We start from the raw sequence: 18,974 nt of genomic DNA, 5'->3' as shown, positions 1-18,974 counted from the left end.
GGAGAGATAGAAGAGTAGCCACGTGACCCTCGCTGGCTAGAACCCCGCAGACCTCAGGTGACGTGACTGGCAGCTTCTCGAAGGCGGTGGAACTCACTCGTGGCGTCATGGTGGCATGAGCAGCTTCGGGCAGCTCTCCAGCCCAAGTATATTATCGACCGAGCTCACCGCACGTCACCTCATTTCCTGCTCAACCCCAATAAAATAAAGTCTCACTCCGCAGCACTCGACACTAGGAATCAATAAGCATCAAACTCCTTGTGTCTGATTTACCTCTAGTTCTCAACATAAGTCAATCATCCACTTCTTGATCCGACTGGCACACATCCGTTCACAATGAACGGCGCTCAATTTACGGATCGGGCGAACAAGGCTCTGCTGGACTCCAGCGCCTTGGCCGAACAATACGCCCACTCTCAAATCCTTCCTATTCACTTGGCGGTTGCCCTTCTCAACCCTTCCGCCGATGAATCCAAAGACCAGCAAACACCAGCTGGCCACGCTTCACACGATGCCGCGTCCACCCCCCTCTTCCGTCAAGTCATTGAGAGAGCCCATGGCGACCCTCAATTGCTCGACCGCTCCCTCATGAAGCTTCTCGTGCGTCTGCCGAGCCAAGATCCTCCCCCCGAGACCGTCGCGGTCTCCCCGCAACTTGCCAAGGTCATTCGTTCCGCGACCGACCTATCCAAAACCCAAAAAGATAGCTTTGTCGCGATCGACCACCTCATTCAATCCGTTTGCCAAGATTCACAAGTACAGCGTGCCTTGGGCGATGCCAACATTCCCAATCTGAAATTGGTTGACTCCGCCATCCAGCAAATCAGAGGCACCAAGCGGGTCGATTCCAAGACCGCCGACGCCGAGAGCGAAAATGAAAACCTCAAGAAATTCACTATCGACATGACCTCGCTCGCTCGGGAGGGTAAGATCGATCCGGTGATCGGACGTGAGGAAGAGATCCGCCGTGTGATCCGCATCCTGAGTCGACGAACGAAGAACAACCCTGTTCTGATCGGTGAGCCCGGTGTTGGTAAAACAACCATCGTTGAGGGTCTGGCCCGTCGGATCGTCAACGCCGACGTGCCTGCTAATCTGACTCAATGCCGATTGCTCTCTCTCGACGTCGGCTCTCTCGTTGCCGGCAGCAAGTATCGCGGAGAATTCGAGGAGCGCATGAAAGGTGTTCTCAAGGAGATTGAGGATTCCAAGGACACCATTGTGCTCTTTGTCGACGAGATTCACCTGCTGATGGGTGCGGGATCGAGCGGCGAAGGCGGTATGGATGCTGCCAACCTTCTTAAGCCCATGCTCGCTCGTGGTCAGCTTCACTGCATTGGTGCCACCACCCTGGGCGAATATCGCAAGTACATTGAAAAGGACCAGGCGTTCGAGCGACGTTTCCAACAGGTTCTGGTCAAGGAGCCCTCGGTCCCGGAGACGATCTCCATTCTTCGTGGACTGAAGGAAAAGTACGAGGTGCACCACGGTGTCAACATCCTCGATGGCGCCATCGTGGCGGCTGCAACCTTGGCGGCGCGTTATCTCACGGCTCGCCGTCTACCCGACTCGGCTGTCGACTTGATTGATGAAGCTGCCGCTGCCGTCCGTGTCACCCGGGAGTCCGAGCCGGAAGCTCTGGACACCTTGGAGCGCAAAGCCCGACAGCTCCAGATCGAAATCCACGCCTTGGAGCGGGAGCAGGATGAAGCCTCCAAGGCCCGCCTCGAAGCTGCCAAGCAGGAGGCTGCCAACGTTGCCGAGGAGCTGCGTCCCATGCGCGAGAAATATGAAAGCGAGAAGCAACGCAGCAAGGAGGTGCAGGACGCTAAGATCAAACTTGACTCTCTCAAGGTCAAGCGTGATGAGGCTGAACGGTCCGGTGACACCGTCACGGCCGCCGATCTCGAATATTACGCTATTCCTGAAACCAAGGCTCTGATCGAACGTCTTGAAGCCGATCGTGCCAAGGCCGACGCCGAGCGCCGTGCCAACTCTGGTGATGGCGGAGAGGCCTTGCTCGCCGATGCCGTCGGCCCCGATCAAATCAACGAGATTGTCGCCCGATGGACTGGTATCCCTGTCACTCGCCTCAAGACTACGGAAAAGGACAAGTTACTCAACATGGAAAAGTACCTGGGCAAGGTCGTTGTTGGACAGAAGGAAGCCGTCACCTCCGTGTCCAATGCCATTCGTTTGCAACGTTCCGGCTTGGCCAACCCCAATTCTCCACCCAGCTTCCTGTTCTGCGGTCCTTCTGGTACGGGTAAGACGCTGCTCACCAAGGCCCTTGCCGAGTTCCTCTTCGATGACCCCAAGGCCATGATTCGCTTCGACATGTCCGAATACCAAGAGCGTCATTCTCTCAGCCGAATGATTGGCGCTCCCCCGGGCTATGTCGGCCATGATGCAGGTGGCCAATTGACCGAGAGCCTTCGTCGTCGTCCATTCTCTATTTTGCTCTTCGACGAAGTTGAGAAGGCTGCCAAAGAAGTTCTCACAGTCCTCCTCCAGTTGATGGATGACGGCCGAATTACCGATGGCCAAGGGCGCATTGTCGATGCCAAGAACTGTATTGTTGTTATGACTTCCAACCTTGGCGCCGAATATCTCACTCGCTCCCTCGATCGCGATGGTCGGATCGAGCCACACGTCCGCGAGCAAGTGATGGGTGCGCTCCGTGACTACTTCCTTCCCGAATTCCTCAACCGTATCTCCAGCACCGTCATCTTTAACCGCCTTACGAAGCGGGAAATCCGCAAGATTGTCGACCTTCGGTTGTCAGAGGTGCAGAAGCGTCTCGAGCACAATGGACGCAATGTCGCGATCCGGTGCACCGAAGAAGTCAAAGACTATCTGGGTGCGGCCGGCTACTCTCCTGCCTACGGTGCTCGTCCTCTCGGTCGTCTCATTGAACGGGAGGTTCTCAACCGCCTTGCCGTTCTCATTCTCCGCGGCAGTATTCGGGATGGTGAAGACGCCCGTGTGGTCATGACCGATGGCCGCATTGACGTCTTGCCCAACCATGGACTTGATGAGAGCGAAGACGGTGATTCGGAGATGGTCGATTCGGATGATGCGCTCGCCGAGATGGAGGATGACAGTGGAGACATGGACCTTTACGATGAGTAAGGGAAACATGCATTTCTTGGAAGGCTATAGTTTCTTTGGACAGCCGACACGATGTTATGATATGACTTGACGAAATGTTTCTCGTTTGTATGGTGTGGTTCAGGCGTTTCGGATTTGTCATCATGTTTGGTATACAGTTTCTGTGTTTTTGCATTCCTCTTCTCGAAAACCCAGATTATGATTGGTATTATATTAATCTATGGTCATCCTGGTCATCCACTTCGATGAAAAAGAGTTCTTTGCCGCTTTCATGATTTTATCGACGAGGATTTTGAGATTGAGCGCACAATTTTAGACAAGGCTTACGAAATGCCAAATAAATGCACTATATTAGGCTAGCATCACTCCTCCCTCTCACATTTCCTTTTCATCTCTTTCAAGTCCTCTACGATTTGATCGCTGGACAAGTGGGATGAGACAGACAACTCAAGGTGGAATCTATTCAAGCTGGTCAACTCTCCTTCGAGTGGACGAGCTCTCGAAAGTAAATTGGCGGTTAGATGGCAAGCAAATGAGATCAATGTCTATTGAGAAAAACCAGCATCTGTCTGATGCAGACAAGTCCATAAGACATAGACTTGATTGGACTCCATTGTAGCGCGGTAGTTCAGTATTCGCTGCTTTTCTCTAAAAAATTCAAAAGCTCTGGATTACTTGGCTTGGAGGGTTCTTTTGTAATACAGCTTTTAACCAAAACTCGGTCTGGGTCTTGCCTCCAGCCTAGCAGTGTGGCTATAGTACATAGATAGAAGATACCTAGTCTTGACCTACAGATTCAGTTAATCTATGGCCGGGGCTCGAAATTGATGCTTTTTGTATATAGTTCACTCGGATTGATCCAGGTGTAGCCATGAGAGCTTTCCAAATTGTTGAAAGACACTGCCTGCTCTGGCCAGTAAATGTAGATATAAGTCCCTTGCTCAATGCTTCTCTATCCCAACATTCACTTTACAATCATCTTGGAGGCTGATGGTAAATCGGTATATAGTTGCGCAATTGATGACCCGCACTCATTCCCTCGTTTGGAGTAAGAGCCCGGGCCACGATACATCCTCCTGTACATTCTCACTCACATTTACATTATGTTACATGCAGAGGGTCCGATCATGTTTGCCTTCCAAGTTCCTACCTACTGTAAGTGCCTAGTGCCCTATGCCTTACTACCTAGACATCAAAAATCTCGAACCCATCCCCTCTGACAAGTCCAAATACCCAAGAGACTCGGCAGGGCCCATCAGTGAGTGATTTCGAGAATTTCAACTCGGACTCGCATCGACTGGTAGGTAATTATGTCAGTGAATGTCTGACCGAATCTACTAATGGACTTGTAAGCTAGGAGTGAACACAACTGGTACTATCGATCCACACACGCTCCAATTGCTCATCTCCTAGTAATTTGTTAGTAAGCCGTACACATACGTCCAGTCAATGCACCATTACCTGGATCGGTAGGCTGTGAGGACGCCAGCCCGCCGTCCCGCCACTATCGGTTTCACATCAACATGGGTCGTGTCGCTTGGTCGTACTGAATTGATTCCACATTCTTCCACATGGATGTACGTGGTGAAACGACCGTGGAAAAAAAAAAGAGTGTATTGATTGAAGCTCATAGAGGTGGACCGCTACTTGAAGGCACCTACGCGGATATACTTTCAAGGAGGGAAAAGAGAAAAAGAAAAAAAAACGGGAAAAGTAATCCCGATCTCGGGGACTAGGCCCAACATTCTAAATTTAATAAGAGGGCACGGGGCGCGAGATTGTGGTGAAATCGGTGGAGAAGGTTATACTATATTAGATTGAATAGTTGAAGTGAATGCTCATCTGAGCGTCAGCGAGCGTTCTCCACTCTCAATTTCAGCGTGATTTGGAAATATGCAGATATGCATACATGTAGCCGGGCATGAATTGCCAAAAGTGTGAGTACCTACTAAGTGGCTAGGGCGTCCACAAGATGGGGGGACAGTATACATTTATATCGTACACACGCATGTATATGTGTTTGTATGTACCTCAGCTTTGGTCGAATGACCCGTACACTATACGAGACGTATGCCTACTACACCATTCGTAGTAATTATGCAAATTGAAGAGGCCCCCGATAAACGGCTGATTCGGTTGAGGAATGTCTCTCAAATCCCGATGTACAGTAAGAACTAAGAACGCTATTGCCGGAATGAGATCTAACCAGAGGTCCGGTTTGTCCACTGGCGGATTTAATTTGCGAGTCGACTGGACTCGGCTGATGTCCGATTGGAAATGACATTCGCCACTGAATTATACTACGATGGGTTTTGTATAGAGTTGTGCGAAAAAAAAAAAGAGAAAAAAGAAACTCAATTCATGTCAATGCAGGCATGCACACTATTGGTATGGGATCCATGGGATTTGAATAATCCCAAAATGGCTGTGGTCCACCGTTTGTGAGGACCTTTGGCGGATATTGTACACCAGTGCCATTCCATGGTCCATGGCATTTGCATGGGGCCTGTTCACGGGGATTGTACCTGTGGTGGAAAAAAAAAAAAACTAGTGACTTTTATGGATTTGAGATAGAGCTTGGGTATGCAAGACATATTGATAGCTACGATCAAAGTTATAGAGTATATACGAGGGTGTTTGATCAGGGATTGCAAGTTAATGGCTCGACATGGAAAATTCCACATCTTCCCTCCAAGCTGGGTCATCTCAAGAACCAAGCAATCGAATTGCATCTGCGAATCTGTAACTATGGCGCCAGCACCAAGTCCCGTCTCAAAATTTCTGTCCTGTCACCTGGCAAGTGACAAAAGTCGGAGGACGGACGATGATTGATTGCGGGTGCAGCACTGAGCCAGTGAGCCTCCCGTCCCACCTACAGTATTATCTTGAATAAACTTTGTTCAAGACCTCCACGTCGCCCTGAACCAATTTGACAGGCTGTCAGAGCTCCGAACTTCAAGTTTAGAAGCTCGAAGAGGAAAGAGCCCGAAAGAAAAAACTACGCTTAATAATTTAGGGGAGGGAAAGGGGGAGGAAGAACCTCGTTGAGCTTGAAGCTTTGCACGCCCGACTCGGTACCACACAATTAAATTCAGACAACATTATCCTCATTGGGTTGTGACAAAGCTACCGGGATGGGCTATATCCACGATCGACTATGAAACTTAAGTTGGTAATTGAGGTACTACATAACCCGCTCTCCTCGTCAAGATAAGCGCGTACCGAGGGGGTGTCTTTTCTCTTTTGCTATAGTTGATCAATTAGGCTTTCCCATCTTAAGTGCGGGTGCAGCAGGTCCGGGAGCTCATCGGACAGGTAGCGGTCGGTTGATGGCGTGGCAATACTTCAGTGAAAAGGACGCGGACCAGTCATTCTTTCTCTCTCTCTCTCTCTATCAGTTCAGTCAGTCTCTTCAAAAGATCATTCGGCCCCGGGACAAGGTTCTCGGGACAAACTTAGATTTCTTCCTAAGCGAAACACTAAGCGAGAGGAATTGTGGCTGAGAGTCTGGACTGGGAAAAATATACGACCTTCTTTGAAACCTTTCCTAGGAGATGGCAGGGGAAAAAAAGAACAGTAGGGAGAAGTTTGTCTTTTTCGAAGGGGAGCCGGGAGGGAGTTGAACCCCCCTTGTCTTGAACTATGAATTGGAGTACATATTCAACCTGATTTAGGAGATGACTGGCGTTTTCTCTCTCTCTCTCTCTCTCTCTCTCTCTCTCTCTTTGAAAGTAGTAGGACGGGCCTGGTAGCCTTGACCAGTCGGGCGGATAATAAAATTGATAAACATTACTTGGCACGTAGACACATCCTCCAGGAGGGGAGGAAAGACTACTTACTCCTGTCATCGGCGCACAATAGGTAGTAATGTACCAAGGTAGCATGAGTACTTGTATGCGGGTACCTCCCAAGTACCAACTCAGGTACGTATATTCCAATCGATTCAACCCAGACACGGACGTGGAGACCAATTCGGCCCCGACGGCTGAACCTTTGAAGATTGGATCAGGGCGTGTCCAAACCACCGGTGGGGTGGGGAATACAACAAGACAAAAAACAAATGACCTCCTGAACCACAAAAAAAAAAGTGCGTGTGCATTAAACCGCGATGGCAGCACTTGTAAAGAAAAACAAATACACTACCCGATACGAAGGTCATCGAGATGTTTCCGAATACTCGAATTCTGATTTGACACAGGGCGCAGAGGTGGATCACAGAATTACATCCGATCGGAGACCATGGACACACTGAGTCCTGATCGACAATAACGCGTCCGTTCTCGTGCGGGCTAGGCGGCACCGCCCGAGTGGGGGGAGGGGCACAGGAAATGTTTAATTTATTTAATTTGAAGTGATCAATCCTGGGAAAAAGGAAAGGAAAAAAAAAGGGAAAAAGAAAGAGGGAGACTTTTAGACTCTTTGCAATTTTAGCGCATCACGTGCAGTAGATAGAGGATATGAAGTATTCCTGAAAGAGAGAGAGAGAGAGAACTTCTTTTGAGTGGATTTCCACGACCGTATTTGAGTATTGAGCATGGCTTGGTTTTTACAGTTTCTTATTTGATGCCATGTAGTCCCGGAGTCTGTACGCGGCTGAGCGAGCCCCGATCTTTTCCCTGAATCATTCAATAGGCCAGACAGGAATCAACAGAACCCTCGGCGAGCCTGACTCAATCCAGTAATTCAACTCCATCCTACGTAAGGATGCATCTGCGTTTCCCCGGTCGCTCGGTAGGAGTCCCGGATCGGGTCAGCGAGTCGAGTTGGGAAGCAAGTGCGAACAGTCTCCTGTACTATTCACGGGTGGAGGCACACTTGTCGGGCCGTCCGGGGGCATCGGGACAAGATGACAAGAGTGCTACCGTCCAGTGTCAAGCCTAGCAGCGCCACGGGCTTAGTTATTACGCTTCGGAGAAGAAGTACAGCGCCGTCTCTGGGATGCAAGGTGGAAAGCTCATTTGTCGTCCAGGCCATGTGAACTATAGAATAGGCGACTGCGGAGTAAGAATCAACAGACCCAAACGAAACCCAAGAAAAGAGAAGCGAAGAGAAGAACAAGCTGGGTAGGAAAGAGTAGGTATACAGATCGTCCCAAAGTCCCATCGACAACAGATGGCATGTCCACCTGATCATCTCGGCCACGTGCGGTCGGGATTCTGGTCGAGCATGGATGCGCTCTGTGCATCTTCACTTTTCCAGTCCAAAGCCCTCCCCGAGGGGATGAAAAGACTCGGAACACTGCCTCCCTTGACGGTGGCGTCTGCGCGGTTCTTTTGGAAAAAAAATGTTTTTAAATCTCGGTTCTTTTTCCTGTTTCTATTCATGCCTCGGGTGTTTGCGGTGTGTGGTGATAGCGCAGTCGTTAGTGTAGCAAGTTTCGGCACATTTGTTGCCCTTGTATTGGTGGCTTACAGGGGACAGGGGGGGGGTAAAAGGGCATGCCTGCCTTGCATGCACGGAGACATGCAGTCATGCACACTACTGCAAGAGAGAATTCTAGAATTTCCATCCGAGGGCAAAATCAAGAGCAGAGAGAACAGGGAACAGAGCATTGGACAGTGATGACCTCAACCCTTCGGCCATCCCGTTGCGTGGCAGGGATCTGCAGTCTTTATAACCTGGTGATCCAGGTACAACCTCGGCTGAAACCCTCTTTATGAAAGAGTAACCGCGTGGTCAACCCGATCCACTCGGTATTGATCTGACTCGGCACCGGCGCCGAGGGATCAGCAAGATAACTCAGAGGAACATACATGGGGGGGAGGAGAGAAGGGGAGGGGCAAGAGCATAACATGAAATCAGACTGTCAGTCGCTCAGCCTTAGAAACAGGTTTGCGCATGATCTTCTCCCAATTGACACTTTTCTTCCCTCCCCTCAAAAAAAGGGTGCGGGAGATCGTCAGAGGAGCCTTACAGGTCGGCGCTTCTCACTGACGGGACCTCAAATCAGGGTCGCTTCTCTTCGCTTGGAGGGGCAGTGGCTGGCGCTGAGGTGGTTCCGTGGATTCGGTTGGAGTTCCAGTGGTGATCAACGTTGGTCATTGGTAGTCTGTCCTGCGTTGGGCCGATCGCTGGATGAGTTGCTGGTCGCTGCCAACACTGCGACTCTCAAGGCCTATCGGGATCTGGTGGTCAATTCTCAACTTGATACATGTCGGAATGGTGACCCAGAGAGGGCCCGATTGATGGAGTGTGATGTGGGCTGGATCATTGAATACATGGCTAATCATCATGATGGTGATCTTTCCCGGGGGTGGGGGAGACCGCGTTCGAATAGACTTGTGTGTCAAAAGGTGGAATTCATTTCATTTTTGATAGAATCAAAGAGATTCTTCTCCACAGTGATTAAAATCTCAACTTGCAGAGATCTATCGTCAGATCAAGGGGTCGAAAATCGAGTGTGTAATTTCCCATGACAAACATCCAAAGGCTGGGTATCTCCAAGCCCACCAGAACTCCATATACAAAACAGATCCCAAAACAAAGAGAAGATCCAGAGAATGGGAATGAAAGGAGCCAAAAGAAAAACCAACGAAACAGTGATCCTTTGGTGGGCAAAATAGGGTAGTCAGGAAGAGACGAGGACGATTGCCGCCAGTCGTCCATATCTCGGGGAAAGGGGAAAGAAAAAGAAAAGAAAAAAGAGAGAACACAAGAATTGAAAAAGAGGTGGTCTAAACTTCCGCTCGATGCGGCATTTGAATGTCATGCGCTGCACCCGATTGGAAATCTTTAGGTCGAGCATTGTGTTCGACAGTCACCGTAATGTCCTGCCGAATCCGTAACGCTCGGGCGGACCCGTCGTCACTACTGAGATCTCGCTCATCACTGGCGGCGACACTGACGTCCGAAACTGCGGCGTTCTTTTGCGGAACCACCGTCACATTGTGCTGGAGGGTGTTGAGATCGAAATCCCCCGAGCGCAGTTGACTGTGCGGACCGTAGGGTCGCGAGTTCTTGCTCGTCCACGGGCCCGACTTGTAGCGATCGGTTCCCCGCTTGGATCCCCCGGTCCAGCTCTTGAGGGCGGGGAAGACATCGCGGAGGAGGGACCAGACGAGGGGCAGGTTGGTGACGAGGATCGCAACGGTGGCTTCACGGAAGTACCAATTCATGTAAACATAGGAGATTAGAGCGGGGACCAGACAGTAGACTTTGTTGAGCACGGCGGCGACGATGACGAAGATACCCATGCCGAAGAGGAGCAGGAGAATCAGTTTTTGCTTCATCGGGACCCGCACTTGCACCAGCATGGGGATGGCGACCAGGAGCATAAAGACGTCGGCCGAAATGGAGAAGGACCCCTGCACAATCTCATAGTACTGGTAGTTGGAACATTGGGCTACACAAGGGTATAAGGTCAGTCGAGAGCAAGAAAGAGAGAGGCCATTCTCGGAGATGCGAAGAGCAATACATACGGTTGGGGGTCGGTACAGCCCAGTAGTTGGTGATTGGGCGACAGATGAGAAAGAGCGACAGTTCCGTTCCAACGAACCCCAAGGCCACATAAATGGCAATGTAATTGATCCATTTGCGTTGTTTCAAGCCCTCGCTGGACAAATGGGACCGAGGTCAGCCTGTCGATGATTGCATATCGCACCCAGAGCAGAAAGGTGGTCGACTTACGTGATGCGTGAATAGATGACCAGCATACAGGCCTTGAGACTCCAAATGCACAGAATAAAGGCATGTTCCGACACAAACACCCATTTGCTGCCGCGAACTCGGTCCGCTCGTTCTGTTTCGGTCATGGCGACGAGGTCTTCCGGTGTCAACAGATTGGACCCTCCACCGGTAGCCACCGAATTCAATGCCACGCTCAACACGGTATACCAGAAGACGGCGAATAACATCATATAGTCGTCAATTTGCAGCTGTCGAATTCCTAAACGCCGAATACGCGCAACGCTAAAGCAGGCACGGAGGTGAGTTAGTTTAGCGTGATCGTAGTCCCTTCTGAATCGACCGGGTATAGGCTCTCAGAGACGGCGTGTCTCGATACCTTGTCTGGGGGTGCATCACTAGTGGATATAGAATGTTGAAGATACTCACAATCGAAGCACCGCGCCCAGGACGCCCACACTGTACAGGGTCCATGTTTCAAGCTCAAATTGACGACCAAAGTCACCCCCCAATCCAGACATTGTGCTGGATGGTAGATTCTTTCCTGCGTTCGAGTCACGACACTCCGAAGTGTCAAGACTGGAAGCCCGGCGAAAGACACAGAGACGACGAAGGGGGGGGGGGGAGGGGGGCTGAGAAAGACCTAATCTCGGTGGGTAATCACCATGTTATGTTTATAGGATTTTCCATGAAGAAACCTAGAGATCCTGGATGGCTTTCCCATCACCGAATGTCCTAATCCACGGACACGTCTGCCGAAAAGATCGGGTTTTGCCCCAAGCCATACAAAAGAGTTCGCCGGCGTCACGCAACTCGGCACTGTGATTGGAGTGTGGCGTCCAGGAACAGAATTATGGGCACACCTTCACAGCCGGGAATCATGAGTGGGACGTATCACTCCCCCTCTTACTTTCTCTGTCTCTCCGTCTCTTGCACGGAGAAATTAAATGCAAAATCTCGTGGAGAGGGAAAAGGAAAAGACCGGGGCCAACCATGACGCTAAGTTTGCGGTGGAGTGCAGGATTACGATTCCACTGTGGTGGGGCGCAATGCAAGCTCGATCCACGGAAGAAGCCATATCGGTTGAAGACGAGAATTACTGTAAGTGTACGCAGCGACAAGATGTACAAGACCGATGTAATTGGACAAATGGACATCATGGTGCACAGTCAATACATATGCGTAGTCATCCTGTACCTGACTCCATCCACTCATTTGTCTTGTCTTGAGAGGGGGCCCCAAAGTGACTAGTGAACTGTGAGCCTCATGGTGGCCTCGCCCTCTCTTTGCCATATTGCACTTCCAGCACTTTTATGAAAACGGCGCCCCCAAACGGGTTGGGTCAGAATGAGAAGGGGAAATGGAGAATGGACTATGGGCATCGTTGTGAGAGCTCCTTGCCTGTCTCCAGAGAAGATGGAGAGAGAGAGAGAGCGAGACAGAGACAGAGACAGAGTAAGCCTGACAGAAGTCCCTGATTTCTAGGTAAACGACCTTCCAAATCAGGGTATTCCATCTGATGATGTCTCTGCCCCGACGCGACTCTACTGTCCAGTGAGCCACATTGGTACAATAGGCAGGAACATCTAGTCCACCTTGGTGCTTCAGTCCTCGTATGAACGTCGTCTACTGAAAAGGGTATCGCGTATGTCTGCTTGCCACGCCAATAGTTCGCGACTCTCGGGGCCGCCTGATTCAGCCAGTTGCAAGTCCTCGATCATAGCCCGATGGCGACTTACATAGCCTCTCTTCGAGACGGCCGAGCAGAGAAGAGAGACACAGATAAATCATACTGCTGGTCCAATCCTTATTCCTATGGTCCAAAAATGGCTGCTGGTTAGTTTGGGAGATGGGCGTCTGCGCGGAAGACGGGTAATATGAGTGTGCCATCAGCCACCAGTCTCGGTGTCCCCTGTTAATGATCCTGACACAAAACGGGCCACTGATACGAAAATCTTGAAAAAAAAAAAGCCAAAGAAAGTATGGCGCCAAAATCAGCGTCGAATGTAGATGGAGGATGAGAGGGGCCCTGAAATTGAGGGTGGTGTAGGGCTCCATGGTGTCCTCTTGTCCCCTGGCCAGTCCCAATTTCGGCTCTGTCAATTGGCAGTGTGCCCTTGTTCGCAAACCACGCTTGACCCCAGGCTCCAGCTTCAAATAAAGAGATCAACACCTCCTCAGTGGGATGAATTTCTTCATCGACATGAGCTTCGGCCCAAGGGAACCAATTTTGGACAGAGATCATCATCATCTCAATTATGTAATCTGGTCAATTTTACCAGTAGACTAGTGCCAAACAACCGACCTCGGATGTTCATGCAGTCATGCACTGTCGAGCGTCGAGTCAATTGCTCAGCTGTACGGTCCGCATGATGCATTCCGCAAAGACAGGGCAGTTCGTACCATCTTCTTTTGGCGTCAGCTCCTCTGCCGATTGGCCAATTTCAACGGCGTTTCTGGTAAACGAGAGGCTAAATGGCTTTGACTGCACAAGTCTTCCCTTTTTTATTTTGTTTCTTCTTCCCTTTTCGAACGCTTATTGTCTTTCCAGGTTCTTTGTCTCCTCCCTGTCTTGTGCCTGGACAGCGGACATCTTTCCCCGTTTACAATTCCGATTCTGCCACTCTCCAGAATAAAGTTCGACCAACATCGGTCCGAATGATAAATTTGCAGATAGCACCAGTGCTGGGTGGATCGTCCATCGATATGAGCCTCGCAAACAAGACGACGATGCGACTCCATCCCGAGGCTTGGTGGGCCCAGCATTGAACAAGAGAGAGCTGAACCGGGCCCCATTGCAACATTAGTTTTGACAGGATCGCGAGTGGAGTGGCAGGTGGGCGAGTTGAGCGATTTTTGGGGCCGCCTCCCCTCTTCGAGAACGGCCATCCTTACTCCGTACGGGGGTGGTCCGTCGCAGAGTGTGGAGAACGGTCGGTTTAGCTGTGGAGCGCCTGTCTTGCCCCGTATCTACTGTAGACGTGCCAGTGCTGGTGGGAGAGTTGGAACGCGCGGACCTGGAGGAGAGTCAGGACCGAGACCAGAGTTGCGCGTGGCAATAACAACGTTTCTCCCTTTGCGTGTCCATGGTTCACGGTGCAGATCGTGCCTGGTCGACCGGGAGCATCCACAGCTCAACACACTACCCTCCCCTCCAGTAGTAGGGCTCCGAATCATAGACACCATTCTTGGATCCGGTTTATCGGAGGAAGATCCTACAGTGCTGTTGGATAGAACCGGCGGGTGACGCTTCTGGAACCAGAGAACTGGTGAGGATCAACATTCGCGTAACGCGCTGCAGATAGCCCGTGGAGTCGGGGATATGCTTTATTTGGGAAGCGAATGATGAGAAAAGAGAGCGAAGAGCGATTCTTGCTTTCTTTTTTTTTTCTTTTTGATTTTTCCCCCCCCAAAAAAGGGAAAAGAAACATGAACAACTGTATTGTCTTTGACCATTGTAAAGAATGAAAAATATTTCCAACCGCTGTGAATTCCCCCAAACCCGACTCGCTCCTCAAATTTCCAAGCAAATTCTCAGGGCTTGGCGTGGGATAAAAAAAAAAGCAAAAGTCAAAAGTGGCAATCGGGGTTGGCATCCCCGTGTCCGATGCATACATGGGTGTATTTATCACCAATGTCTCATTTTGGGTTAGTGAGAAAGACGCAGAAGCCATTTCCTTCTTTCTCTTCTTTCTCTCTCTCTGCTTATTTTCGTATTTTTCCTATTTTTCAATTTTGATTTACCCACTTCCATTTGTCTTTCTGGGCCGGATCCAAGGTCCAATCTAGCGTGGTGGGGAACTTTTCTTTTTGTGTGTCCTGGTCTGACACCCAAAGCTAAAGAAGTGGCTCAATCGTATGACGATAATCACGCATCGGACGACCATTGGCCCCCGTGCTTGTCGGGTTGCACCATCTGGGCGATAGGGCGGTATGCTAGATCCTAATCCGTCCGCCCACTGCGCCCACGGAATCCTTCCAAAGCTGTGGTCGATTTCCTGTCCTGAGGGGGGGCCTGGCGAGGGCTAGACCTCGTCGTTTGTGTTTGAGCTGGTCTCTACCTCTGACCCTCTCACCTTCTGCGCTCCGTTTCTCGAGTCAATTGGTGTTGGCCACCGATCGAAGACGTGTATTGTATTCTCCTGAGCAATCGACCTGTAGGATGAATACACCCCATCATCATCCTCACGATCTAAGCGAGCTCGGCCGAGCTTGGATCATCCAGGCTCGCTTATGTGGTCGTTTTCCAACCCATTTCTCTTATTGAGGGATCAAACCAAAAAGGATGGCGCTAACACTGAATGACGAGCTCGTGCCGCAGGTCATACTAGCAACTACACCATTTGATGCAACTGAGACTCGAGCGGCGAAAACTCCAGATTGGAGTTAGTCTGGCTATCGTCAAGGTTGAACATGAGCAGCAAGTATTAGTAATATCCAGGGGCCGGTACGGAGGATTCGTAGGCAAGTGAAAAGAATCAGTCTCGACCTCGATCACGACCCTAGACTCTGTGGGACATTTTAACTAGGAAGAAGCTACGTTGCTTAGGGGGGGGGGGGGAGCAAAAACAAAGAGAAATAGACAGCCGTCAATGACGGTGATGACTCTCGGCCTGTGGGCAAGCGTGAGTTCGCCTTGACCACATCACCCTGGGCTGGAGGTCTCGAATGCCGGACAGACCACACGGTGACAGAGCCTCAAATAGAACGCTTCCATGGGGGTTCGGAGATGCCAGGTTGTCGGTCCCGAGAGCTACACTGGGATCCAATCTCCTCTGAAGCTGGTGAAACATCGCAATTCCGCATGCTTCACCGAGACAGAGAACAAAGTACAAAGTATGGAGCATGGCGAATGCTCCTGCATCAATCTCCAGTCTCGGTCCGGCCGAAGATGTCTTTGAGATGCATATTGGGCCCCCTCTTTGATGCAGCAAACGTAACAGATTCCCTCAAGATCGGGCCCAAGGCAGCTAGAAAACTTTCGTGGGTGCGGCGTTGCAAGTTAGAAGTGTAGAGGCCACTTCGTATAGAGTCTAGACACAACAGTGGAATGGTACCTGCCGAATAAGTTTGGCGCTATTGTCGCTCGCGTGCAGTACTTCAGTCCAACACTGTTGAGGACACTCACGTACTGCACAGCCTTGTCCCTGTAGAGATCGGGCGTCTCGGCAAGTTTAAATCTATCCTGCGCCGCACGTGGCCATGCCGAACATCTTGCCCGATGGCCATCTGACATGTCTTGAAAAGGGTAGCTGGAAGAGATAAGACTTCTTGGAGGAGTTGGCGGGCAATCGATCGACTCAGTTGATCTCCTTTCCCCCACACAGAGGAGGAGTGGAACAGCGGCCCCGTTGCAGCACAGTCTCTCATGGCTTTTGCCTCCCTTATCGATCGTGGACCCGAAGAGCGCTTGTCGAAAACTGGTTGGAGTGGGAGAAAATCATATCATCGCTTGGCAGGGCGATCGTGTCGTTCTCGCGCCCTCTCGTTCCCCATCATCATAGAAGTTGCGGAGCGAATGAGAGCGCTTGCCGAACGGCAGAAAATTCAGTCTGTTGAAGCTCCCCCTCTGGGTAAAGCGTCGATGCGCGTCTGTGGCCATGAAGGTAACTTATTGAAGTGGGAGGAGGTCGGACGATGCTAGTGCCACGGTGGTAGGGGAGTTCACACCCAATCGTCGCGGTGCTTCGGAGGTGAGACCCACTTGGTGGATCCCCCCGATAGACAGACTGGGGTGATGATTGGTGCTTGTGTGGGGTGTCCGTCGATTAGAGTGGCCAGGGGGAGTGGGGTTGCGCTCCGGGAAGGGCTCCAGTAGTGAGGTACATGCCCGTTCGCCGTGGTCACAGTAGTCAAGTCAGTAGCCTGAGTACTAGGAGTGACTCGGGAGGTACTTGCGACGGCACACCAGTCCACGTCCAGGCCACACGCTGGCTTCAAGAGGGACGACTCACTGACCCGAAAGTGGATGGGGACAGGCTCCGCTATGCCGGCAACTCGGAGGGGCCGCAAAGCATGCGTTCTCGGGCAGGTCCTGGATCGATTTGGTGACGACCCCAAATATAATAGTATCATAATGCCCCAATTCCTGTTCTGCTGCCTTCCTTTTTTCTCTGATCGTCTGTTCTTCGTGAACAGAGATTGGAGTCTTTCGCCCTTGCACTTGCCGCTTCCCTGAGACCCGGGTTCGACCGTCTCCCCAGTCCACCCAGTAGTACCCGATCCGCCCACGCCGATACTTCGGACAAACATGTCAGCCACATATGACGAGAAGCCCAAGGCGGCGTCGACGGTCGCCGAGGATCCTCAGGGAGATCTGGTCAATGCCTCGGGTCACGTCCAAGAGTTGGAACGCAACTTTTCTCTGCTCAGTATCTGTGCCGTCGCCGTGACGACCGGTAATACATGGATTGCCCAGGGTGGAAGTGTGGTGGTCGCTTTGAGTAACGGTGGTCTCGGCGCTACCATCTATGAATTGTACGAGCCACTGCTGCCCCCCCCCCCCCCCTCCTTACCCTTTCTCGCGTGCCTGAAGTGATCCAGATGGAGACTAATCGTGAATGTTCGCGCCACTTTATAGTATCGCTGTGTCAGTCTGTTACTGGCTAGTGGCGGCTTCCATTGCCGAGCTGGCATCGGGCATGCCCTCGGCGAGTGGTGTCTACCACTGGGCGTCGGTGACGGCGGGAAAGTATGGACGACCCTGCGGCTTCTTTGCCGGCTGGTGGAATTGTCTGGCATGGATCTTCGGTGCGGCCTCCATGAGTTTGATCATGTCCCAACAAACGGTGTCCATGTACGCCTTGATGCACCCGGGCTTCGTTCCCCAAACCTGGAATGTCTTTGTCGGGTTCCTGGTCTGTACTTGGGTCTGCTGTGCCATTGTCCTGTTCATGAACCGCTGGTTGCCTTATATCGGAAACCTCGGTATGTTTTTCATCCTGTCGGGGGTGTTCATCACCATCATTGTCTGCGCCGTCATGCCTCACGTCAATGGTGATGGGTACATGTCCGACAAGGATATCTGGCAAACATGGAGCAATGGAACCGGGTACACCTCGCAAGGATTCGTCTTCGTCATGGGCATGCTCAACGGCGCCTACAGTGTGGGCACCCCCGACTGCTCTTCCCACTTGGCCGAAGAGATTCCCAAGCCCAGCCGTAACATCCCCAAGGCGGTGCTGGCTCAAATGTCCGTCGGTTTCGTCACCGGTATTCTGTACATGATTGCCATCTTCTATTCGATTCAGGATCTCGACAGCGTCACCTCCAGCTCCTACAACTTCCCCTTGGCGGAGATCTACTACCAGGCCACCGGCTCCCGTGGGGGTGCCCTTGGCCTCCTGATCATCGCCTTCTTGCCAACCTTGGTCACGGCCTCTGGCTGCTACATCACTGCCGGCCGTACCTTGTGGACTCTCGCCCGCGACCGCGCGACTCCCTTCCCCAAATGGATGGGTCGCATCAACAGCACTTTCCACAACCCGTTCAACGCGACCCTCACCTGCGGGTGCGTCATCACCGTCCTGGCTTGTATCTACCTGGGCTCCACCACTGCTTTCAACGCCTTTGTCGGCTGCTTTGTCCAGCTGTCGTCGCTGTCCTACTTCATGGCCATCTTCCCGCACATCCTCAGCCGCCGATCCTCGTTTGTCCCCGGCTTCTTCTTCATGAACAACACTATCGGATATGTTGTCAACGCCTTGTCATGTGTTTATATCCTGGCCTTTGTCATCATCTTCTGCTTCCCCTATGCCATGCCCGTGGCGGCCGCCTCGATGAACTACGCCAGTCTGATGACCGGCAGTCTGACTATCTTCATCATGATCTGGTGGTTTGTTCGCCGGGGATCGTACGAGGGTCCCAAAAACATTCCTTTGACTGACAAGGCTCTGGCCGAGGAGGCAAAGTGAGATGGAAGAAACAACAAGAGACAAAAAAAGGAACAAGGGGTCGCAGGTTCAAAATTGAGGGGTTTGAGACGCTCACAAATTCGAGCTGCACTCGCTACTTGCGCCGGTGTCCTGCCTCTTTCGCCAATAATGCGATCTCAAAGGCTCATATCTCAAGATGAACTGAGTCTATTTCAATACATGTGACTGCTGCTCTGTACATCAACCCTAATGACTCTCGCCCACGATTGTAATTATTTATTTAGTGTTTGATTCCCCAAGAAACTCTTCGTGATCTTTTCAATTGTGTTCATCCTCGAGTATTTCTCGTCAAAAACCTCCGCATCC

The 18,974-nt window shown here is 51.3% G+C and overlaps 4 protein-coding genes across 4 annotated transcripts; 2 read left to right on the top strand and 2 right to left on the bottom strand.

Moving 5' to 3' along the window:
- Positions 1-336: 336 nt before the first annotated feature.
- On the top strand, positions 337-3,132 carry POX_c03874 (Heat shock protein hsp98; the record flags this gene model as incomplete). The annotated part of the gene is made up of 1 exon (XM_050112761.1): positions 337-3,132. One exon carries the CDS (start codon positions 337-339, stop codon positions 3,130-3,132), a length of 2,796 nt encoding a protein of 931 aa, XP_049970317.1.
- A 1,381-nt stretch (positions 3,133-4,513) lies between these two features.
- Positions 4,514-4,742, bottom strand: POX_c03873 (uncharacterized protein; the record flags this gene model as incomplete). The annotated part of the gene is made up of 2 exons (XM_050112760.1): positions 4,514-4,520; positions 4,573-4,742. 2 exons carry the CDS (start codon positions 4,740-4,742, stop codon positions 4,514-4,516), a joined length of 177 nt encoding a protein of 58 aa, XP_049970316.1.
- Positions 4,743-9,785: 5,043 nt separating this feature from the next.
- POX_c03872 (uncharacterized protein) lies at positions 9,786-11,255 on the bottom strand (the record flags this gene model as incomplete). Its single annotated transcript, XM_050112759.1, has 4 exons — positions 9,786-10,453; positions 10,530-10,663; positions 10,738-11,019; positions 11,164-11,255. 4 exons carry the CDS (start codon positions 11,253-11,255, stop codon positions 9,786-9,788), a joined length of 1,176 nt encoding a protein of 391 aa, XP_049970315.1.
- A 5,729-nt stretch (positions 11,256-16,984) lies between these two features.
- POX_c03871 (uncharacterized protein) lies at positions 16,985-18,647 on the top strand (the record flags this gene model as incomplete). The annotated part of the gene is made up of 2 exons (XM_050112758.1): positions 16,985-17,211; positions 17,315-18,647. The coding sequence occupies 2 exons, from the start codon at positions 16,985-16,987 to the stop codon at positions 18,645-18,647; spliced, it is 1,560 nt and encodes a 519-aa protein (XP_049970314.1).
- Between the last annotated feature and the right edge of the window lie 327 nt (positions 18,648-18,974).

The sequence above is a fragment of the Penicillium oxalicum genome, chromosome III, assembly GCF_001723175.1.
Source record: "Penicillium oxalicum strain HP7-1 chromosome III, whole genome shotgun sequence".
NCBI classification, from domain to species: domain Eukaryota; kingdom Fungi; phylum Ascomycota; class Eurotiomycetes; order Eurotiales; family Aspergillaceae; genus Penicillium; species Penicillium oxalicum.
This window is presented reverse-complemented; position numbering and strand designations above follow the sequence as displayed.